This window comes from Pezoporus flaviventris, unplaced genomic scaffold (genome assembly GCF_033815535.1).
Source record: "Pezoporus flaviventris isolate CSIRO_AGI_PZ_B2104156 unplaced genomic scaffold, CSIRO_AGI_Pfla_v1 ptg000007l, whole genome shotgun sequence".
In the NCBI taxonomy this organism is placed as follows: domain Eukaryota; kingdom Metazoa; phylum Chordata; class Aves; order Psittaciformes; family Psittacidae; genus Pezoporus; species Pezoporus flaviventris.
Window position 1 is genome coordinate 21,143,294 of NW_026892555.1, and position 24,716 is coordinate 21,168,009.

A 24,716-nucleotide genomic window follows, 5' to 3' on the forward strand; every position below is an offset into this window, starting at 1 on the left:
GCCTAGGCGCGAAATCTGCATTTGCAGTTCTTAAAGCTGCTTGCCTGAGTCAGATGGCTTTTACAAACATGACAGTCCTGTGACTATCCCAGAAGTCTTTCTCACGTGGCTCAATTATTGCCATTAGAAAGTTATAGAAATTGTGGCTTCCAAAGGTCTTGCTCCCTGCGTCCCTGTGCTCGTTGGAACTCTTCATGATTGTGAAGGGAGATAAGATAGCAGTTTCATTTTGTTACGTATGAAGAACATGGAAGTATTTTTTAGAGTAAGCATCTTCATGTTTACTCTTAACATGCTGGTAAAAGAAAGCAGCACGGTGATACCTCCCCTTCAGCTATGACTGGTTGTGGGGGGAAACCCACAATTCTTTAAAATAAATGGTGAGGACAGAAACAGCTTTCTGATGTGTTTGTAAAAACTGAAATGCAGGTCTAGTCATAATTTAGGTCTCGACACAATTTACATGAACGCTGCTGTGCATACAAAGAAAACACACCTTTTAAAAATCCAGTTTAAATAATTATGGCTGATACAAATTCAGAGGAATAGTTCCAGTTATTCCCTTAGTGAGAGGTCCCACACTTGTCGAATCCAGCTACACATTATCAGTAGCTATTTATCTGGGTGCTGCATTGCCTCCACTGCTAAGAAGAGAGGAATTTTGCAGGCAGGAATCTCGTAATGGCAGGAGTAAGAACAAGATTCTAGCTTGCAGAGGAGCACTGTCTTAAGTGCTACTATGAAGCTCTAAGCTTCTAACATGAAGTCTGATTTTTCAGGAACTCAGGGACGCTGAAATTCTAACTCCTTTTTTTTTTCTGCTTTTGTTTTTAACTCGGGCATACTCCAGCGGCAATGGAAACCTTGTGCACAGGGAGGCACAGGCGCGGTGCATTTGTGCATGCATGGTACGCGTTCCCCACTGTTCTGAACAGCAGAAACTTTGCTTTGCTGCAGCCAAAGCGACAAAGTTTTGCTCTGCAGGCTGTACAGCTGATGCTTTTAGTTCTGAAGAGCTCTGGTGTGTCACTGAAGGGGACAACCACCACATTACCTCGCTGTTTTATTAACGACTGAGCCAAGATCACCAAACCATTTCATCAGCAGATACACACCACGCTGACAGAGTGCTTCTAAAAGTATAATCTTTCCTCCAGCTACTCAACCTGACCGCCCTTAGCCCAATAAAACAAGAAGGAAAAATAAAACCTTCTCCGAAGTGCCTTTGATTTGCAACACCAGTAACAGCTTACTATTGGGAAAGTAGCTACTAATATATGAAATTTCTCCTTTATACGCATTTCTCCCAGGACACTTGCTTGCAGCTTTACAGGCATTATCAAATGACAGTGCTTCACATCATCTAACGTTATTGCTCAAAATAATTTCCAGTAACTTAACCCAAACTTGTAACATTTTTACCACTTCCTCTTCAGGGCTTTCAGGGTTGCGGTTGCAAATTTAGGAGTTGTGTACACTAGTGAAGATTAGGAAAGAGGACAAATCCTTTCAAGCTTCAGCTCTCCTAACCTTTTGCACTGTACTGCTTTTGGTCACTTTGATCTCGAAGGGATTCATACTCTTTAATACGTACTGAGGAACTCTGCCAAACAATACAGTTCTGCATTCCTCTGCTGTGTGACAAGAAACCTAAAAAATACAGCCCCTTACTGCAAAACTTCTCAGAGATTTTTTCCAGTGTGGGTTAGTTTTTGAATTTTTAGGTATTATTTTGAAAAGGCCAGAGTAATCTTCACTTCTAACTACCAACCCCCTTGGCTGCTGAGCAAATACAATTACACTGAATCAGGATAATCTGGGTCTTTTGGTAAAAGCAGAATTCCTCATCAAAGCTTACTTAACATCTGCACTAAGTTCAAGTGGTTTTCAAACAAAACCAAGAATCCCCAATATCTACAGTGCAGCAAAACCAAGCAGGTTTGGAAGGCATTCCTATAACTCATTGGAAAGTAAACATCGGCATGATGACGTCTTTGTGCTTAGTTACAAGTCACCCTGCCCTGTGCAGAATTATTTGTTTCTTCTCAGAGATGCATTATGTACCAATGAAAATATTTCACTAATAGAGTGCAAATTCGCTCTATTAATCTCTGCAATTATTTTATCAGGAAAAAACATACACAAAATTCACGAAATATAATTCACTTGATAAAAAGAAACAGTATCTCATATACATACCGTGAGGCTATTTCACAAGAAAATACCAAAATAAACAGAATTTGCAAGTATAACTCACATGTTGAAAAGGCTGGTGAGCAGATCAGAAAACAGTATCATCACTCAACTTGATATTTAATAGTACATTACCTAGAAGGCTAATGCCTAAACGAGAGAGCCCCTGTCTCAGTCCTTCTCCCAGGCTCTCTGGAAGCTGCCTTCTCCATTCTTCTTGTCTGTTGTAATGCTCCTCATCCAGTGACAGCCTATCCATATTCCGAGCAAGACTTGTTGCCAGATTGGTAATTGATGTCAGTGTACCTAAATACACGGAGATATACATTTGGGTCTGGATCAAAATGCTTTAATTTGAAACACGGAGGCGTTCTATGCCTCACTGCAATACTGAGCTTACGAGAACAGCAAGTCAGCTGAAAAGTCACCCATGTGTAACTTGCTTTACTATTTGTTAAGCATCACCACACTGCTTCTACGGTCTACGTCACGCCTTTTACATTAGCTGGTACCAGGTTTGCCTGTCCAGTGGGAACAGCAGCTCACCCAAACATCAATTCCCAGCTCCCAAACTTCTGTGGGGCTGACCCAAACGGAGGGTGTGTGTGTGTGTGTGATGGAAAGGTAAACAACCGTTTACAGGAGGAGCCAGGGAGGAGGTGTCCTGAGGGAGCCCCCCAGGAGGAGCAGCAGGGTCCTGCCGGGGTCTCTGCAGGCGGCAGAGCCACGCGATGGCACTGTTTGTACAGACTTCGCAACACAAAAGCTGCTCCTGCTCTCCGGCCAGCCCAGCCCTGCTGTTAAAACCCATCCACGCACTTACACAGCTATGACAACTGTATCTATTCTCTCTTTTTTTAAAGGAATAATGAATATGATGAGGCGACAGAGTGTAGAATTTCTGATGGTTAGCAGAAGTACAGAACACCTTTCATATTTCTGCAGTTATCACATGAAATACCGGCTGAGCCAATCTCCATTTCCCACTGGGAGGTTTAAAATTCTGAAGTTTCTGAAATGTTCTTACGCACTGTAGTTAAGCGGTGATCTGTTTAATACATATGATGTTATATGTGAGCTTTGTTACCCTCCCAGCACTTCGCCGCAGCCTAGCAAGCCAAACAAAGCTGCAAGCAATATTGTTTAAAACTTTAACACATCCTTTAACAACGCCTGACAACAAAGCAGTAGTTGGAGCAACAAAGTGAAAGCTCTACCTTTGGAAATGTGTTTTACAAATGATGTTGTTCCTCTGGAAACTCCACTGACAAATGCTCCCGGGCCTCTGGTCAGCCCTTCATAGGGGAGCCTAAAGAAATCGGCTATGCCATTCCCTATACTTCTCACCAGGCTAGCCGGGCTCCCAAGAATTTCCAACGATCCGACAACCCAGCCTGCATGGAAAAACAAGACATATGTTATGGCTGCAAAACCTGCAGGAGCAGCAGTTGTGAAAAGGTTATTCCTTAATTATCTTTTTCACACTAGTATTCATCGCATTCTGACCTTCCTTTGAGCAAAACACAGGAAATAACTCATCCACTATGAATTCAGAAATTGCAATCTTTCATACTTCGTAAATCAAAGAAATCCTTTTGGCAAACTCGCAAATAGCTTTAGAATGACTTCCTTCCAGGAGCTTCCCGTATTTCTGCTAAAAGTGTGCTAGGGAGGCAGATGCTGGAACCTCACAGCTACGGAGGGATGGGACTGCAAGTTCAGATCGCCAGGTCAGTTTTAGACACTATAAGGCAGCCTGGTGATCTCACATCCTTATGTGATAGAATTGTGACAGGGAGTTTACACTGATACAATGTACTGCTTTACGGGAGTGTGCAGGTCAATTGCTTGATGGAGTGTTAGGAAAGGGGATGCAGATTTTTGACAAGTGCTTAAGAAGTTATTTTAAATCCACCCCAATGCTTCTAAGCTGATCATTTTCTTTCAGAGTGCAGTGAAAGCCAGACAAATGTCTTTTGCTCAGTACAGTTGTGTAAACAGCAATGACATCTACATGCTGATTAGGTTACTCATAGGGGAGTATTCCTTATGCATATCCCAGGAGAGGTATCTGCAGATCTGGTTTCCTATATAAGTGCAGGGCTGCCAGCAGCTTGCTGGATGGCCAAGCATGCAGCAATCTGTTGCTGGAAAGCTGTCTGCAGGTCTTGTCTTTCTCAGGCTGGTTGGCAGCAGATTTATTAGGAAATAGTGCTGCATAACTTTCAGCCCTGAGAGAACGATTCAGAAATGGCAATAAACCTTAAATGGGAACTGCCTGGTCTTTGAGTCCTGGTACCATGAATTCCAGCTGGCACTGTGAGAATGACACTGGGTGTGACAGGGCTGGGACACTGAAAGATGGACAGCTTGTCCTCCTGTTCTCCTGCTGAGGGCCTTGATCTGCGCTGCCCTCCTCATTCCCATCTCACCACTGCAAACTCCTGCTATCCAGATGCTTTTCTTGTTTTCTATTAGCCCCTCCCAGTCACTCCTGTGGAAGGCTGAATCATGAAACTGAACAGAAGAGAAAATGTTACTCATATGCAATGAATTAATCTCATACTATCATTCTAAGCTCCTGGAAAATCTATTATTCTTGTTGAATCTGTCCCACATTTCAGCCCTGGCAGCTTGAGAACTCCAGTATCCATAGCATAAAAAGCGGGAACCACAGCAGACATAAGGGAGAGGGTGGGATGGACTATGAGAACAAAAATCAAGTACTACTGGCAATGCAATAAGGAAGGCAGCAACAAGCACTGTGGCCCCGCAGTGCCTGCCCTGGAAAGGAGCATCCCCTGGCAGTCTCTCCCTGCTGGGACAGGGGAAGCCAGTACTCAGGCTGGGCCTGTACTCCCTCCCTGTAGTATTTTTAATAAATTATCTGTGCCACTGTGCGAAGTGCTGAAAAGCTGGAGGGGTGGGGAGGTGTGTGCAGATGGAAGAGATGTTCTTTCTGCTTGCTCAGATCAATAATGTTACAATAATCCCTTACAGCCTTCGTTGCTTGTTTTTTTTTTTCTCTCTAAATATTCTCATCATTCGTTGTCCTGAGGTGGTGGTGCAATGGAAAGCAGCTGAATGACACCACAGCTTAGTGCCTTGGTGCCCTCCAACTCCCCCAGCAGACACTGCCAGGCTGGAACATGGGAGACTCCAACTCCACTCACCTGTTTAATCAGCTGGTGTGCTCAGGAATGAAAACCACATGAAATGCATGAATGAAACCAGGTAAACACAAAGCTGAGGGGTTGCCTGGTATCCTGGGGGTGAGCTGTGACAGTCTGCCCTGGCTGGTAGGCTGCCACTTTTGGGAAGCTCTGGAAGGAGCATGCTCACCCCTGGAGAGCACATGGGAGGAACGTGCAACCTGCATCAAGTGTGGCCCTCCTTGGCCAACACTCAGAGCAAACCAAATGGCTCCTCACTGCCAGCATGGACCACCCAATCCAAGGAGGAAGGTGTGGGAGTAAGTAAGGATAGGAGAGTGATGAATCAGGAATAGTTCCTCCATTCAGAAGCTCTGTGCTGCATTATACTTTGCAGAAATACAGTATCATGTCAGGTTACCATTTCCCAAAGTATGCTTAGTAATTATGTCCACTAGTATGACTATATCAGCAGAGAGCCACTGCAGTTTCTTTCTAGGCAACTATAGAGTTAGATCTGGCTGATATCAGTGATCTTTTTAAATAGAATTTTATTAACTTTTAAATAGAAGTCAACTTAATTAGAAAAGGATGGGAGATTTCCATTGCAAGCTTTGCTAATTTGAGACAAGCAATGCTAATCAGCATATCTGAGCAAAGCTCTCCAGCGCTACTCACTGCTTACAAGACATATATTCTAGCCACTCTTTTGGAACATATGGGGGGCAGCATGACACACCCCTTTTAGCAAGCTATGGGGTCAATCCTGCCCTCTCCCATAGGGCAGCAACGATCCTTCATACAGCTAAGGGCAAAATGAGACTAACCTGTTTGGAGCATAAGGCATACCTGTTTGGGAATGCCATTTGTGCAGATGCTACCATGATTTATGCATTGGACAGTGGTTAGCAGAAGGGGGTCAAACAACCTGTCATTTTGCAGATTAATGTGGCTAAAATGCAGGAGAGCAAGGTCCTTTTCCACAAGAGACCAATCCAAGAAGTGTAACTCACCTGATGGTGAGGGAAGGTCTCACGGTTTGCAGACCATATAAGGTTTTTGCTTATTTTTTTCCTCCTTTTTAACTTTGTTGACACAGCCTTCTGACAAGTGTCACAAACTCTTCAAAATACAGCATCTTCTTTGCCCAAGCAAACATTAATCAATATAATTCACCATTTTAATAATGGTAACCCCTTTCAAAAAATCTATTTTAGTTTTATTGCTTTGAGTGTGGTTTAAGCAATGACTAAATATATGCTTATGTATTTTCCTGAAGAGAAGTTCCACTGAAGCAAACCTGACTTCATAATATTTAAACCTGTTTGCTTCCATCTACATCATGAGCCCAGAGCAAGGGGTGGCCTTTGCACTGCACCCTGCAAGGGTAGCACAGGAGGTAAGCCCAAACCAGGCTCAGGAATCCCTAACTCTCATATGTACCTCACCTGGGATGTTGCAGATGAAAAGCCGGTATAACCCCAATTTCCTGTCGCAGTCTATCACCACTTGTATCACCACTCCTAGGCAGTTGTGGGGAGAAACATTCACACTGGGCCATAGTTTCACTCTTAATTAGCAAGAAACTACATCTCCCCTTTTGTACTATGGAATTTGACTGTAAAACAAATCCAAATAAGCAGTAAAAGGAAAAACCTGCAAATTTTTGGAAGCAAAATAATGCAAGAAAAAAGTGAATCAGTGCACACTGTGCTGGTGCAAAACTGTGAGAAAGACCAGATCAACATCTCACTATTTCTATTTATAAATACCTGAAATGCATGCGTACAATTTTGGAAATTGTGCACAGAAATCAGGTCACAGCTATGCTTCCAGCACATCAGGATTCCAGAAAATCTGACGGTTAGTATTGCAGGAAAATAAATCCCATGTTTCAGTGTGGATTGCATTACCTACATGTGAACATGGAGAAGCTTCCTCCTGTCTCAGGTAAAAATTCTGTTCCAGACTAAGACATGTCAGAGACCAAATTTCATAATTTCTAAATTAATATTTATGGGAAACAGAATACACCTGCTAACCTAACAGACTAATTGCTTACTATTGATCCTATATGGGAAAAAGTTAGTAACAGCAAACTTCATAGTTCTTGGATCAAAGGACAACAAACATCTGTGTGCCAGTTTAGCATGAAGGCTGTATGAAGAAAGACAGAGTCCTAATCATAAACTGCAACCAAAAGGAGTTTTAACAACAAAAAAACATCCAAGGCTATAATTTACTTCTGAATGCAGAGCAACATGCTGAATAATTTGATTAAACTTAGTTTTGGGGAGTTTATGTGAGGAATGTGGGTTGATTCTGACTAGTGCTATAATACAAAATGACAAAACCTAAGCCTGCTAGAATACATTTTTATGCTGTGTTCAGGGTTTCATAAAGCTTTCAGGTGGCTGGCTAATGTTTAGCACAACCTTACAAATCTTCGCTGGTGTCTGCTCAGCCATTTTATTTCCCTTCTGTTGTATGGCAGAACATGAAAGGTGCCTGAAAATATCATTATCAAAGAGTGTCTGAGGAAAACAATAATGTATGGTTAACATCAAGGTTATTCAGCTTGAGAGACAGTCACAGAATCCTGGTACCTAATAAAAATGTTACGTGTTAAGGAGAAGTACTGACCTGCTCGGAAAAGTGCTCCAGCAGCATAATGCATGGCCAAGGCATGGACAAGTTGCCTGGCAGTGGTGAAGATGGGTCCTCGCTCAAACACAGAGAAAGAGAGAGGGGTGTGATCTGAGGCTATATACAGTTTCAGTGAAGCATGAATACTGACAAGGAGATTAACAGGTTGTATTGTTAATTTTCTTAGCTTCACTGGCTTGACCAAAGCTCTTGCATGCTCTCTCACTTGTTCAGGCAGCACCAGGGTAGTATCTGAAGTATGCATGGATTGAAAAGTGGTTTTGTTTTCTGGAAGATATGTATCAAATAAAGTCTTAATGTAGTAAACAAAGGTGTCTTCCACATACAGCCTAGCTGGTTTGAGCTCAAAGCTGAGGTCATTTATGTGAAACATGAAATTCTCTTCCTCAGAAAAAGCAATGCAGAGTTTTATAAAACAGCTTTCTTTATAGCTTTCCAAATCTTTGTTACAAACAGTGAGGTTGCTCACTCTGGACCACTGCACAGTCTCATTTTTTTCTCCTTGGCACAGCAGGACTGCAAAATGGAAATTGGACTTGCTGTACAACTGATTGTCTAGTTGCAAGTCTTCACAATACACTTGGAGACTATGAAACTGGGGGAGGCCTTCCATGGCGTCCCACTGGAACTCCTGCGATAGGGGTCTCAGGTAGCTGTTGGCTGGAGCCATGTGGAGGAACATGTGGTCTGCTGTGAGACGCAGAAGTTCAGATGACACTTTGTGGTTTGTAATATCATCAAAGGCAGCAAGACTCAACTGACCGATGAACATTTTCAGTGATAGGGTCTGCTCTTGACTTCTAGAAAGGAAAAGCAGTTTTGTTGCTTCATGTACTTTGAGTTCACCCAGCATCTTACTTTCTAGAAAGCTGTCAGAAGAGATGTTCTCTATAATACACAGGAAACTCACTGTACAAGTCCTGTTACTCTTAATGGGATCTGGCAGCTTCAGCCACCACTGTGGATAACACCCAGGAGGTCTTCTAAGAAATGGGATATTTCCATCTATCCTCTTTCTTTCTTATCAATCAACAGGATCGTTTGGACAGGAACATCATTATATACACAGTAATTTCCTATACTTTTTTTTTTTGTAACAGAGCCAGATGTTAAAGCAGACAACATTACAATTTTCTGATAATTCACATACAGCCTCAGATGTTACAGTATTTTCTGAGAGACACTACTGAAGGTTACTATTATGGATAATTCATTTCACACCACATACAATGAGTGCCCTCCAAGGAAGCCACCACAGCACTGAGAGCCTCCCTCATGCAATGTTAACTGCCCATTGCCAAGTTTAACTAGCAAGTGGGCTATTATGTATCGCTGATGACCAGTTTCTTGGGGATTAATACTTAATTACTGTGCAAATAAAAACAGTACAACAAATTCCACTCTAATAGTAACAGCATTGCTGGAGGTCAGGCTTTTTGCGTCTTAGAAAGAGGTAGTGTTATAATTGCACTTGAATGGAGCTGAGGTTGCAGTGTGTTATGGAAGTGGGGAAGTCTCCTAAGAAGAGTGTTATAATGAAGCACGGTTATTTAATGACTGTAAGACTATTTCTACAGCCCTTGTACTTCAAAGTTCCTGCCAATTTTAGTGGGAGCCTGTACAGTTACAGATGGCAGGACCTGGCTAAATACATTTTATACTGAAGAACACACTCAAAATTAATTCTGAAGGGAAAATCTGTGTTTTTTGTTGTGTTTTTTTTTTTTTTAAATGAACAACACAGGACTTCTTTTTGTACCAGGCATCCAGTGTTTACCCTAAAGTGACATGACTTTGGTGTTAGATTGTCCTTTTTTAACTGTGACATACAAAGCGTAACATCTGGTCTAAACATATGCCACAGAGCACGCAGCAGTATTAAACAAAACAAACAGTTAAGCCAAAGTTTGTTGGTTAGTTAACGCTTAGAAAGCTGACTGACCAGTCAGCACTTTTGGCAATGCTTTTTCATCACCTTTTATGTGCTTTATGTACCTGTTGAGGTTGATCTCGACAGGTCCTGCTCTTCCTTCTGGGGCCAAGGTTATGACTATTGTTCCACACTGATGGGCAATGTCCACATAAACATAGCCAAAGCCAGTTAAGAACACAATCTAGAGAAGAGAGTTAGAAACATACGGAATGCCACTGAAATTACTATTTTTAATGTCAGAATAAGAATTAATCCTATTAGAGATTTCTTACGCAAATCATGACACTTCAGGAAAAACAGAAACAGATATCAATACTAGAAAATAACAGCTCTGATACTTCAAGTATTTCAGTTGAACAGCAAGATGAAATTTGCACCTCATCCTTTAACTGCATAACTGAATATATTTTAATATGAAACTTCTTCTCCAGAAATAAGCAAGATGTGCTGGAGAGGGGGGAAGTTATACGAGAACAGAATAAAAAGGAAATTTTAATTTGCAATTTTAGATGAAGGAGAAAGGCACATTCCTAAAGCTCTGCACAATAACACCTCCACTGGAAAACCAACCCTAAATTAACATTATGTTGCTATGCCCTAGCTCAGAGCTGGTTAGATGAGTGGCTGATAGCATGATGCTAAACACATGAAGATTAAAAATTAAAGTAACATTCTGGATTCATGAAGACTTGCTTAACAACATTGAACACATTCTTAAGCCATCTAACCTGCATTTGAGAGACAACATTCAAAACCAAGGTGTTGCCACAAAGAAATGGCAAAAGTATTAGAAAGCATAAAACATTTTAAAAGGCAGGAAAATGGGAACTTGACAAGAGGTTTGTGTCTTGCTTACAGATGAGCAAATTTTCATTCTGAATAAGTTGTCCTTAGGAATAAATATTCTACTTAAAGAAATAACATATTGGTTTTTGTAGCTTAATTCTACAATAGTTCTGAGCAAGTTTTGTGTTCTTCCACAATACAGAAGACAGGTCTTTTCAGGCTTGGAAAAGTCACAGCAGTCTTTGTTAGAGCAAACTGACTTCTATTTTGTAAGGCTACTATCAGCACAATTGTTTACAAGATTGCAATGACAGAAGAGATAATTTAAAGGAATACAAACTCAAGAGATAACACAAAGATAATGGGCTAGCATAGGTAAAATAAACAGTTGTTTGCTTTGAAGAATCTTTACTGCTGTTAACAAATCACCAGAAGGAAAGCACTTGAAGTTTAGTAGATCAGCACTTAAATAGATTCTCGTTACACTACATATAACAACCTTGCAGAGATAATTAAATTTCATTTATCAAATTATGTCTTATTCTTCTGAGAATTACTATACAAGAATTCATAATTGTGATATTTCAGTTTTAAACTTCTGCTTATCTGAAAGAGATCTGCAATCCTGCATGATGGACGTGGACAAAAAAAGGACACTGAATTTTCAATACACCCTCATTATTCTAAAAACCCCTTACTGATCTTAAAGATTGGAAATTTTAATTCAAATTTCAGATGTTATTAATTTTTGTAAATTAATAACATTTTCATTTAATAGAATAAGTACCTATCTGTGACTAGGTAGAAAGAGCACAAATTACTCAAGATCTTCTAAATCCCAGTTGTTTCACAATCTGAACCAAGCATGTGAAGCTATTAGCTTATTCCTTATTTACTTATAGTTTCCTAAGATGGACTGAGAAATCCTGGGGAAATTCTCTACTTGTAAACCCTAAAACTTTGTTAACAGAAGGCTACACTTCTTATTTGGAGAGTTCTTCAAATAGACAATGATCCCCAAATGTTGTCTTAGCATCTAATTCCTTGTAGGAGCCAGATACTTATAAAGAACCCTGGTCTGGCATAACATTAATGGCTGAAATTTGAAACCTTGCATTGCTTGACTGGCTTGCTGAATGAAACTGAACTACTTGCAATATAACATAACACTCAATAATCAAGAGCATTTTTGTGATTGGTCCCCAGGGAAAACATCTGAAACTAGTATTTCTTTCAAAGAGAGAAGCAGTTTATGTTGATTCCATGTAAACTAATGACTTCAAAGATGGAAAAAATTCCCATCAAAAAGAATTACTCCAGTCAAGGAAGTTTTCATTTACCTCAAAACAGGAGAAAAATAACAGAAGGAAACAAAAGGTTTTTTTTGCTTTGTTTTGTTTTAAAAAGACATGAGTAGCTTCTGTAAAGACACAGAGGGAGAATGACAGTGATGATTCTTACAAGATGTAAATATAAAAATCCTGTGTTAATTAAGTCACCAAATAGAAGGATTTTCCTGGATCCTTTGCTTATAGGGGATTCTTTGTTTACAGGGGCCAGAAATTATCAGGACTGATTTTTCTCCAGGGAACACCAAGTTGATGAAAAAGAAGTGAAAAAATTCAGTGCTAGAAAGCCTGTATTTTTATCTAGCTATTTTTAAAAATAGCCAGTGAAGAAGGTAATCTGTATTCTAAAACTTCCACAGATTAGGGAGGAGAACTCCCAAAACTTAAATTAAAAAAAAAAACAACACCAAAAAAAATTGCCTCAAAGCCCAAAAAACCCAACAGCACTTAGAGGAAGAAGAGCTCCAAATACTTACCTAAAAAACCCCCTAAACCCAACAGAGTTTAGTTAACCAACAGAGTATGCTTCTTGCAAAGGAACAATATACTGTGCAGGTCAGAAAGACAACCATTTATGCTGTGAACTCGGAAAGAGTTCATAATGATTTACCTGTGTTCCTTGATTGTTGATATCCACAAAATCACTCCATTCATTTACTAATTCATCATATGACACCACTTTCAGAAGAATGCTGGGCAACAAATCTCTTGTTTTGCAATCTGGATAGCTGGAGACTTGATGGTAAAGTTCATGATGAACTGAACATTCAGCTGGAATCCTTCTACAATAAACTTCAAACTTTGGTGTATCTGAAATTTCATAAAATATACAGGATTAGAACTTTCTAAAACCTGCACGAAATGAAAACTCACCTATGCTTACACAAACAAGGAAGTTTCTGTCTAAAATATTACTAATAAATAAAAACATTACTCTTCTATTGGTTACAATTTTATATGTTTGGGTTTTTTTTCCCTTTCTTTTTCAATACACTAAGGTTTACATAAATAATGTTCTACTTATCACTGCATTAACATTAATGTTTTGTGTTACACTTGTGAATCTTAGGAAATTAAAATGTTCCATGGGATTGAACTGATGTCAAAAGGACTCTACTGCCTACTAGTTTCCTACAGCTGAGTCACCTTGATGGATGCAACTAGGGAGACCCAAAAGCCTGGAGTCATGTAAATTCATACTTCTGACCTCATGCTTAGCTCCATTAGCTTCCAGGCTTCAGTACCTTCCAGAGTCTGTCACTTTCAGATGGATCTTCATGAGGGCATCAAGTTCTTGTTTTATCAAAAACACATACTGAACTCAATTTTGCACTGGAGATACAGAAAAATAATCTATACTATAACACTGCACTGTTTCTGCATACTACCTACCTTTGAAGTTTTCTTTTACAAGCAATGGAACAGAGCACCTATTGTGAATAATTATACGAGGGCTAGGATCTTCTGTAAGTGTTAGGTACGTCACACCAAGATGCTCTTGGTAAGTGAGGGCTATAGCTCTAAAACAGAAGCAGATATATTTGATTATGCATGTTTTGGATGAAATCTTTACATATCATTACTCTGAACAATAGAAACATTCAAAATTAACATCTTTAAGACTCTTTATAATCAAGTTCTTAGTCACAGATATTTACAAATATTTAGGCAAGTACATATCTCCACTGAGAGTTATACTGGAACAGAGAAATGCGTGGAAATACCACAAAAAACAGTATTAGAGAAGAAATCACTTAATAGAGACAACTCATGAGTTAAATCAAGTATGTGTGTTTACAAGATGAGAGCCCTGGCCAGCAGAGATTTATATTAAATTAAAAACATGAGATTGTAGGTCCAAATTTTCAACATAAATCTTTAAAATTTTCCAGAAGAATTTGCACGCATACTTTTTTGATACACATGAAAGATATTTTTAACAAATACATAAATTTGTAACTGACTGCTCGCCTGGAATGATCCCCAATGCTATCGCCCCTTCAAATGTTAATCTTACGGATCATCACTACATAAATTTCTAAAATGAAAATAAATTAATTTAGTTCTACTTATTAGCTGCATAAAATGTCTTCATGCATAAACACAAGTTCATGTTTTCTTGTGCAAATTTATTGGCTCTTTCTAAAAAACTTCACCTCATGGTGATTTTAAAAAATCCAAACAGTCTGCAAATTGGATTAGGATCACGAGATTCTCTGTATCCATCTCGCAATCATGAAGAAGCTTTTCCGTGTTCTTCCCATTATTATTTTTGTTTTAATCTGAGTCTTTATGAGAATCTTTAGTACCCACACTGATACTTCTTAGACTACAGAGGAACAGTATGTGGGTTTGAACGATATCAAGCACTTCAGGCAAGAGGAAGATCATATTGATGCAGCTTCTCTAATTTCATCAGATTGTTTCTTGTTTATACCAGTATAAGGATAAATAGACTCAGATACGAGGTCTGAGAACTGAAGTTGGGCATCTGACTAGTCATCGGACTGTTACTTTAAACTAGCTGGGTGCATTTGTTTGTAAGTAGAATGCACGTTTCGATCATTTCAAGATTTAAAACATGGATTTTTTTCCTTGTCTCAAAACAGTTTCATTCCTGTTTTGCTTTTCCTGTTTATTTTCTTATTATTCTTGCTAAAATGTATTTTTACCTTTTATAAACAAAACTAAATTTCTGTATTGTATCATTTCATACTGTCCTTGAGCACTCAAATTGTTACCTGCAAATTGAAAAAAGACCATAATCTCAAAAAAACCCTTTTCATGCTCTTATTTTGTATGCACATAAAAAATAGCAGTCCATGCATTATAAAAATAATTGTACAACTTGTACACAGTCATAACATGAAACCATTTATAATAAAAGCATCAAACCCATCAAAAGATAACAATTTTTAAATTAAAGTAAGGCTTGCCTCTACATATGGGGGGCATGTGTTACTCTGACTTCTGCATTAATGTCTTATGGTTTCTTCCTAGCTGAGGCCTTATAGCAACACGCAAAGATCATTATTCATGACTGTTCAGCATACAGTACCTGGTACAAAATCCACTTTCACTAAAGACCCCTGTGGGCACTGCCACGCTCTGTCTAGCGAACTCTTGTTTAATGACAGCTGGTAGACTCCACAGCTCACAGCTCCCTGCACAGCCGCCTGGACTGAAACTCAGCAGCATGCGTTTTTCAGTAAGAGGCACCCCTGAAGTTAAGGGAGTGGTGTCTGACATCAGGTCCCAGCAGGGCACAGCACTCAGCACCTCACTAGGTGGTGCCCCAGCTGGACTGATGCTGAACACCGTACTGTCTGGTGAATGGAAGTCCTGGGAAGAAAAAAGATGGTGGTAGCATGACATACTGGCTTCTAACAGGAAGTTTATTCATGATGACCTTGCACAGAACAATCTCAAGTAGCTAATGACCACAACTAACTAAAGGTTGCACTAAGCTGACTGCATTAAAAGCCGTTGGGCCAAAATCTGTCTTTAGGTATACTTATGCAGTTAACTAAGCACAGTTATCTACAGTCCAGTCTACATCACTCTACCAAAACCAATAGTTATATCACTGTAATAAAACCATGGGAAGAAAATCCATTTATAGATACAAAGCTAAAACCAGGTTTTAGCCTTAACGGTTTTCCAGTTCCCCATCCAGTAAGACTGCCACAAAATGTGTGATGCACAAATGTAGATACTGATGTGAAGAAAACTAATGCAGAAGGAAAACAAAACAAATAGGGAACTTTTTCTGTTTACCTGCCAGCTCCTCTAGCAAGTTCAACCCTGAGAATTCTTTCCACATATTTTACTATAAATGTAATCTTCAATAAATATGTACAAATGGTTGATTAAAATATATTGACCATGCATACATTTCGGTTCCTGCAAACTAGTCCTTAGATACACTGTGCAATTATTAGAAAAATGATATTCACAATTTGATGCAGTTTGCTGAAATACATAAACTTTGGGCACGTCTCTAGTTTTGCAGCTTTGTTCAGATAACTGGAATCTTCCCAAAAGAATAACAAAAAGTTTTCAGCCTGCCAGGCCAATGCACCTCTTTTACACGCAAACTCAGTGAAAATTCTGAGAACAATTTCAACAGCTACTACGGATTACGCTGCCTGTTTTACAGAAATGGCCATTAGTGCCTGAACAGATGGAGAACAGGCAGAACTAATTCTGCAATGTGCAAGAATCTCCTGCTTTGCACAGATTCCTGATCCCAGTTAATTACTGGAGTTGAATTTACCCAGGATTCTGTACTTTAAATACTTTAGCATTGTTATGTCTAAAGATTTCTGTTCAAGCTCTTCTATATGCAGCTGAAACCATACAAATCTAAACATACTGCAGATGACAAGCAAACCAGTACCGACAGTGCTTTACCTCTTCTCCTGAGTGGGTTTTGGAAATTGAAAGCTGTGGCCTATAATAGATTTGATATGGTGTACTATTGATCACTGTTGTCTTATCTTCTATTTGTAAAATTTGTATACCTTGTCGAACCATTGAAGAAATGCAGAACTGACACAACTGTAAGACAATAAAGAAGATGATGAGGTCACAGACAAAACCATAAAATAAAGTGGCAGATCTGCCATTTTCTTTTTAACTGTGGAAATCCCATCTATATCCACACACTTTGTAGCTGGAGCCACATCAAATACTTTTGAAGTTGCATCTATCAATGTTTGCCAAACAAGATAGAAAATTCATTAATTATTTTCCAGGAAATACTGTATTATCTTTATGAGTTGGGCAGAATGATTTGGAGATGTAATTCTTTAAATTATACTTCATACACTGTTTATACTCTCATTAACATAATTAGGGAGGAGCTTTCACACTGCTTACACTTGATTGCTTTCATTCACTATTTGACTTAGTTTTTAAATGATAAAGTTATAAATCAGGATAATTTTCTTCTAACCTTTTGATGACCTGGAAAAGCACCAAGTTTTATCTCAGCTTCAACAAAACCTTCTTCATCCAATGTTACTACTTCCCCATTATCGGCATCCTTCCATTTTGGGGAGGTCACATTATGAACCAGTTTAATTGCCACTGATTTGTGCACAGTATTAGTGTTTGCCCAGTATATTCCAACCTGAAAAGCTTCCTGCAAGTGAAAAATGACCGATTATTACTTGTTGGCAGTTTGATACAGCTCTACTAGAGTTAAATGTAGTTTCCAGTATGAAGTCAACCTCATTTTTTGCCTTTCTCCCTCCTAAAGAATCTTCTTTGTTTATAATTCACCCTATCTCATTATCCAGTGTTTCCTGGTAGCATATGAAATACGAAATGACTCAATCTAAACCGCTCTCAAACCAAACATTCCTTCCAGGTGGTCAGCTTTGCTACTGCGCTCAATCCACTTCCCAGGGGCTGGTCAGCACAGCAGGGGCCAAAGACTTTATTTGGCCTTTACAGCAATTTACTTGGGCTGCTACATTTTGCAGATTCACTGGCTGAATTGAGAGGGAGTAGGCTGCTTAATCAGATGGCGTGAAGGTCTTCTTCCTGCAGTAAAAATTTTTAACTATGCATCTTTAAGACATGTTGCTCTTCAAACATTGCTAGTATGTTGTGCTACTCACTTGGTGAGTCAGCATGGCAAATTTCTACTGTTATTTCTACTCATCATATGACTAACAGTGACTGGAAAGTGGGAATCATCTGCATTAATAACCATTCTTCAGAATCAGAAAGTTTACCAGAACTATGCCTGTTAACATCAATGGTAAAGTTACCTCAAAGTTGGGAGGTATAATTATTTTCCCAGTAGGTACTTGAAGAACAATCTTCTCTCCTTCAAACAGCCACAGGTCCCACCTGGACTGATTGATAAGCAAAGCCCAGGGCAGAAGTTCAATCAACAGAGTTTTAACACACGGTTTCCACACCGACAGCTTTACCCGCATTGGGCTATCCCACTGGGAGAGTTGCTCATTGCTGTTCCAAAACAAACCAACAAACAAATATAGTCAAAGGAATAACGAATTCAAGATTACAAATGATAAACTGTCATTTTCAGAAATTTGCAAGGCTTTTCTGGTTCTGAAAAAGAAAAACAACCTCTTCTTATCATCCTGGAACATACCCAGATGCTTTCAGACTGATTTAGCTATGTGTAGGCTACAAAGACATATTTTCAACTGCATAAGCTCAACCTAAGTTGGTCAATTAAAGAAATATGTTCACAGAATTATCACTATCCTTCAGAACTAAACCTGTAACTTTTAGAGTCATAAAATCACATTTCCATTGGTTTTTTCTCAGCAACTCCCTGTTTCTGTACTTAAACAGCTGCTGAATAAACAACAGCCTCTAGAGTTGCAGTAAAGAAGGTGCATTCACAATAAAAAGATTAATTTTCCTTTAATCCTTGCTGATGTTCACAATGTAATCAAGGGCAGCCCCTAGGCTGACTTCTATTTTTTCCTACCCACGACAGATTCTGCAGCTTACATACAGGAATCACATAATTATTGAAAACATATTCAATGTTGAACACATATAGTCTTCTTGAATGTGATTTAAGTTTATTCGGAAAAGGCAATGCAATAACAATGAAGAAGGTTTAGCAAAGAATTACCCGTCTGAATCCTTCCTATTATATGGCCATGTAGGCTGTGGAGGATTAGTGGCGCCATAGAACTCGGACAGTATTTGGTTGACATTGCCACCTGCATGGGATTTAGTCGCTATCTGTTTAATTAGCGTGGTTGAAATAGGGACTGCACACTCTGATGGATCATCTTCCTCCCTGTCATTGAAAACAGATTCAGTCACTCACACAACAAGATTAAGGATTAGTAGCATAAACATTTTCTTAAATGAAGCTTTCCAAGCTTACTCTACAGTAGGAACAATCACAAGCTAATCACAGATGAATCAAGTTACAATGTCTAACAACTTCCTGAGCATTAACTGATACACATGAATTTGTTATGACACCGTAATGACCTTTGCGTCTGAGACCCTAGAAACTCTTCAGTATTCCCCAAAAAATATTTCAAGATCATTTAGGAATTTATTTTTCAAAACATAAACCCATGGACTGCTTAAGCAAAAAATGCTGATGTGCTTAGGACAGTTATACCAAATTTAGTATGTTCTGTCATATAATTTCAGGCCAGATATGCTTGTTCTGTCCTATCTCCTTTGCATATGCTATGCTCTCAGAAACAATGCACCAGAAGTTACAGTGTAAATTATTCCTTCTTGTCCTGGGTTCAGCAGTAGCAGTCATGTTTCTCCTTCGTGGTAGCTACCACGTGTAGCAGTGCTGTGTTTTGACTTACAGCCTGGGAACAATGTTGGTGATACCGATGTTTTCGGTTGTTGCTAAATGAAGTTTACCCTGACCAAGGACTTTGTGAGGCTCATGCTCTGCCAGGGAGGAGGTGAAGCTGTGAGGAAGCAGAGATGGGGCGCCTGACCCGGGCTAGCCAGGGAGGTATTCCATACCACAGCACGTCATGGCCGGGGTGGGGGGTAACTGGGAGTTACCCAGAAGGACAGGGGCTTCCGGGTGGAACTCGTTTTCTTGGCCGGTGGCATCGTATTCTCTTCCCTTGTTATCTTCTCTTATCATTGTTTTAGTTGGTGGTAGCGGTGGTGATTTGTGTTGTACATTGGTTGCTGGACTGTTCTTGTCTCAACCCGTGGGAGTTGCACCCTTTCGATCCTCCTCCCCATTCCTCTGGGAGCGGGGAAAGGGAGAGCCCCCAGTGGGGGGGGCCCTCGATTGTTGTCAGCCCAGCACCACTCACTGGGAGTGAGTGAACAAATTCCCTGACTGGATTTAAACCACGACAGTTCTTTTCCATACAAATGAACCATTTTCAAGGAAAGCGAGTATTTTACCTGGCTTGAAATGTCAGGTGGTGTGTAAGATCAGGTTCTATATTTTGCAGTGCTTTCTCCTGCCCTTTCCCTGGAATCACTTGTGTTTCATTCAGTCCCAGACTTCTTTTCTCTAAATGTATGATAATTGGGTCTGGAAGATGGCTCCTTACAATGAAAAGAGGGCTGAAAACAATCTACAAAAAGAAAATAATATACCAATTCAAGGCTAATTTTATTCCAGTATTACAGCTGTTGAAACAAGCTATTAATAAATCTGTCAAGTAGGTCATTCTACCCTTGATTTATTATATGACATGTAAGGCATAAAAGTTTAGATTTCAGAGACATTAAGTGTACTTACTAATCGTTGCTGTGCATTAGAGTTGGGCTCTAAAGTCAAAATGGTGCACCACACATATGTAATTGAACTCTCTGAAGATGGTACCTGTATACAGAGAGATCAGCAGCATCACACTAAAATTATTTCAGGATGATAATGTTCAACATTTTATCATATTAAGCGGAAGTCTAAATGCTAAGTCCCCAGCTTTCTCAAACATTTTTAATGCTATAATTCCATATACCTCTTTCTAGTCATACCTGAATGACAGTGCTGTGTTCTGTATGTTTAGAACTTAGACATACATCTCGGGACCAGTCTTCATCTCCTGTAGCTTTCACACTCAGTTCAGTAAGCTCATTATTTTCTAGGACATATGAAGGCAACTTCTGCTTGGCTGCGAGGCAGTTGATGTGTTCTTTTACTATGGCCTGTCCATCCTGGCTAATGTAATGCTGAACCACTTTCAGTTCAATACTTTCGGAAAGGTAACTACAGACAGTCTGCCTTCCACAGATTAGGATCTAAAACACAAAAATATGCAGCTCATATATAACAATGGTGAAAAAGAAAGGTCAAAATGGAATTACAGACTGAAAACCTGTACAAGAATAATCTCCCTATTTTAGGTTTTCCCAAGCACTGCTGAAGGCAATGAATGGTAAAACATTATTTTTGTTGGCCAAATGTATGTGCAATTTCATAGAAACCTAGGCATTAAAATGCCTGAAATATTGCTAACGCAGTATCCGGGCTTGAGAGAAACATGTAACATATCCACTTTCGTTCCCACTGAACTCAGCAGTACTGCCCAAGGCTGACATAGCTCTGGACTGGATTTTAAGAGTACCGTGATGGTCTCTGAATGCTGAGCCCTTTCTGAGCAGACACAGTGAAAGGTTTCTACTGACGCCTCACTTTCCCAGCACAATCCAGCGTTCTAGACCTTTCAGTATGTTTCCTGTTTTAATGCTTATAATTCCATTAAATGGCTGTACCCTATTTCTGTATTTAAGTGCACCCACCTAGAAAATCATCAAATTAGACTCAGAGTTGTTGCTGTCCATCATACACGAATTGTTTATCATAGAACATATAGCTGACTTTTTGTAAGCTATATGAAGAAACAGTATTCCACGTGTATCCCTGTGTAACCATCTTCATTTGCTTTTCATTAAGGAGGGTGCACACTCTAGCTACAACCTACCAAGCAAAGTCTCAGCAGGGCTTTCAGTAAAACACCAGGCACTGTTCTCATCTGAGAAGGTATATTTCTGTTGCATAACATAAGGTGCTCTGTCGTATCCATGAGCTGAACATGTTACGTCCACCACATGCTCTGGCTTCTGCCAATGCAGGCTTCTGGACTGTGGTGTTATTAAAGATCTCTTTACAAAGATAGTATGTGAAAAGTCACTGCACAGAAGCCTATTTTCAAATGTTAATTGGGTCATTACTTCTTTCTCCTTTAACAAAACTGTCAAAACTTACAAACCATGCAGAGATGTTTACTAGAATATGTAAAATACATGGTGGCAATTGAAATTTTAAATGTTAATATACATATGAAAGTGAAGAAAAATTTGCAAAATCTCCCCAGAACGCCCCCAGAAGACCGCTATATTTAGTGTGGGGTGTTTTTTTTTCAGATCCCAGTAGGAGAGAATAAATAACAAGGTGACTAATTCGTGAATTGCCCATGTTATTTTTTCCAAACTGGATCAAATACTTACTTGCTTTTGCACTCCACTGAGCTGCTGAACTTTGATAATAAGTGATGCTGTCCGGCCCTTGTACTGAATGGTACGAATAAAGGTCCCTGTATTGTCCACACTGAATGGTTCAGACCACCGCCAGTTTCCCCAGCCTTCAATACAGATGTGTAACAGCTGGAAAGAAAGCAATTACTGCTTCAATACATAACTGGGGGGGGGTGGGGGGGAAGCCTTTCAGTAGGCTAGGAATTCCCATGACAGAAAAATATTCTTGGCTTTAAAACTCAGCAATGCTAAGCACACCAGTTCGCTGACTGATCCACTCATTCTGTGATTCTGTGATTTCAGATACAAGCAGAAGAATCAAAAATACTGTAAGATAGCTCTGCATCATGCATGCCTAGAAATTACCTGCTTTAACAATGTATTTGGGATGGTAAAAATCCAGCACACAACTGCTTCAGAAAAAAACAGTATGTAGACTAGAAAGATAAAACAGGAAATAAGAGGTTTTCTTTAGTGCCCTTGAAATTGTTCTAGAAATCCACCCTCTTAATTATCAGCAAGGTGATAGGGAATGCGGTCCAGATGAAATTTCTGGCCTTCAGAATAAGAGAAAAAATTACAAATACTCTTCCCTTCAAAATAAAGATGAAAATCTGTATGTCTACGTGTACAGCTCACATATAAATGTGCATTAAATGTAGAACTTAGTATATTGCTGAGAGATGGGAAATATTTCATTTCTTACACAAATGTGGTGGCAAGTTCAAGCTTGACTGCATGAGAAGAAATTTAACTGCATAATTATACTCCCTGTGTGATTTATTCCGGAAAAGGAGTGGCTTTTTTCCAGTTTAACTTAAATCACTTCCAGAGCAATATAGTCTTTCATCATTTGAAGAGCCTTTCATCCATTTACCCACCATACGCACTTACCTCTATCCCATGGAGATTCTTTAAGCCAGAGTAGTGAAAATTGGTACTGTTCCATGTAGGTCAATGAAGTTACATAAATTTACACCAGCTGAAGATCTGGCTATTTAGTTCTGTATAGATCTTTTGTGGCTGTGCAAACTTAAGGATGTGAGTTACATATAAGGGATCAAAGCAATAAGCATTCTGGGTAAAACTTATTCTTTGCAGAGGGCCAGCAGAGAGCCTAAGCATCACTTAAGTCCTTTAAGACAGTTATATAAAGGCCTTGTGGGAATTCTCTCAAGGGTTGAATTTCACTCTGATTTTGGACATCTGTCATTAATTAATTTAAGTAATTAAGACCAGGATCAGGCCCAAATTATTTATACTAGCAAAAATTGAACCTTGTAAATACGATGTTCTCACGTGATTTGTTTCTAGAAAGAGATAGCACTGGCCATGGGTCTGGCCAGATGGACTTAGTGAAGGGCTGGATGATGGGGTTTTTCATTGTTTTAAGAAACAACCGCAGCAACAACTTTCAAAGACATTACAACTCAGTAGACTGTTTGCAATTTGTGGTATCCTCAGCACAAGTTACACACAGAACAATAACATCCATTCAGTGGGTGGCTTTTGAATTTGCAAGAGTGATGACTGTTGCGTTCAGATTCAAATTAGTTTTATGCTGGAAGCACAAAGGCTAATATGTGCCAGTGTGAACATGGGCATGCATCTGGATGTGCACATGGCTGGGCAGAGCATAATATTCTAGAATACATTGAGGGAAGCTATGCACTAGGACACTCAAAGTCGTAAACAAACACGTCACTTTAATTCTTAAGTATTAGTTACAGAAAAGGAAAAACAAAACAAAACAAAAAAGTCCAACTGCAGTGGTTGGAATCAGTTCAGTTTCTTACAGAGGCAGCTGGGAATAAATCTCATCACATATGAAAACGAAGAGAAACAAGAAAACTGTTTACTTTGGAGAGACTGGTAGCTTGAAATGACAGCCAAATAATGAGAAAAGGTACTAAAGCTATAAGGCACACAAAACATGGTGTGCTCCAAAGACAGATGTCATATAAATGCCATAATTGATGTTCAGTAATTTTATGTAGCTCCAACATTAGGATGTCTCTCACCCTGTATAAACAGCTTTGCTCACGAGCTGAATGTTCCCAAGGAAGGCGCTGTCAGCTTTTCCTGAGCAGTCATTAGAACACAAATGTTGCCTTACTAATTTTCTTTGTAACATAATGATTAGTCTGCATTTAACTTCATGGTTCAGAAAGCGAAACAAAAAAGATATACACATACACATACGGGTAAATGCTACATACAACGGGAACAGCCTCTGTAAATTAAAGATATCCAGTATATTTGTATTAGTGACATAACAATGTAAGAATTGGGTACTGCATAAGTTTACTTCTGAGCCAAGAAACTGCATTCCATGAAAATGCAAAGGGATCTCTGGGCAAATCAGTCATTTAAATGTGAGATTTCTGGAAAACATGCCTAGAAGTAATTAGCAAATGACACTAAGCGATACAGAGATATATGGCAGGAAATAAAAATTGAAGCAATTTTAGAAAATTAAGTAATCAGGTTTAACATTATTTTAGCAGAAGACGTCGTAATAGATGGCGTTAGATACTCAACAAGGCAGAGCTCTAAACCTGACCAAATACTACAGATTCACAGTAATTGCCATGAAACTCCCTTTCATTTATCACACTTTAAGTGAATTCTAAGTATTTATTAGATACTCTGCTT

The 24,716-nt window shown here is 39.3% G+C and overlaps 1 protein-coding gene across 6 annotated transcripts in view; it reads right to left on the reverse strand.

Annotated features, from left to right (window-relative positions):
* Positions 1-24,716, reverse strand: part of VPS13B (vacuolar protein sorting 13 homolog B) — a 439,608-nt gene that overhangs the window by 15,960 nt on the left and 398,932 nt on the right. For 5 of the 6 annotated variants that reach the window (XM_061448008.1, XM_061448006.1, XM_061448007.1 and 2 more), the window contains 15 exons: positions 22,035-22,190; positions 20,562-20,825; positions 20,323-20,406; positions 19,980-20,155; positions 18,706-18,876; positions 17,861-18,062; positions 17,038-17,226; positions 16,494-16,640; positions 15,139-15,422; positions 13,473-13,600; positions 12,691-12,890; positions 10,008-10,126; positions 7,989-8,812; positions 3,411-3,587; positions 2,329-2,499 (listed from right to left, as the gene is read on the reverse strand). In XM_061448008.1, coding sequence (XP_061303992.1) covers positions 2,329-2,499; positions 3,411-3,587; positions 7,989-8,812; positions 10,008-10,126; positions 12,691-12,890; positions 13,473-13,600; positions 15,139-15,422; positions 16,494-16,640; positions 17,038-17,226; positions 17,861-18,062; positions 18,706-18,876; positions 19,980-20,155; positions 20,323-20,406; positions 20,562-20,825; positions 22,035-22,190 — 3,292 coding nt within the window. The remainder of the gene's footprint in view (positions 1-2,328; positions 2,500-3,410; positions 3,588-7,988; positions 8,813-10,007; positions 10,127-12,690; positions 12,891-13,472; positions 13,601-15,138; positions 15,423-16,493; positions 16,641-17,037; positions 17,227-17,860; positions 18,063-18,705; positions 18,877-19,979; positions 20,156-20,322; positions 20,407-20,561; positions 20,826-22,034; positions 22,191-24,716) is intronic. The other variant, XM_061448010.1, reaches the window with a different exon arrangement.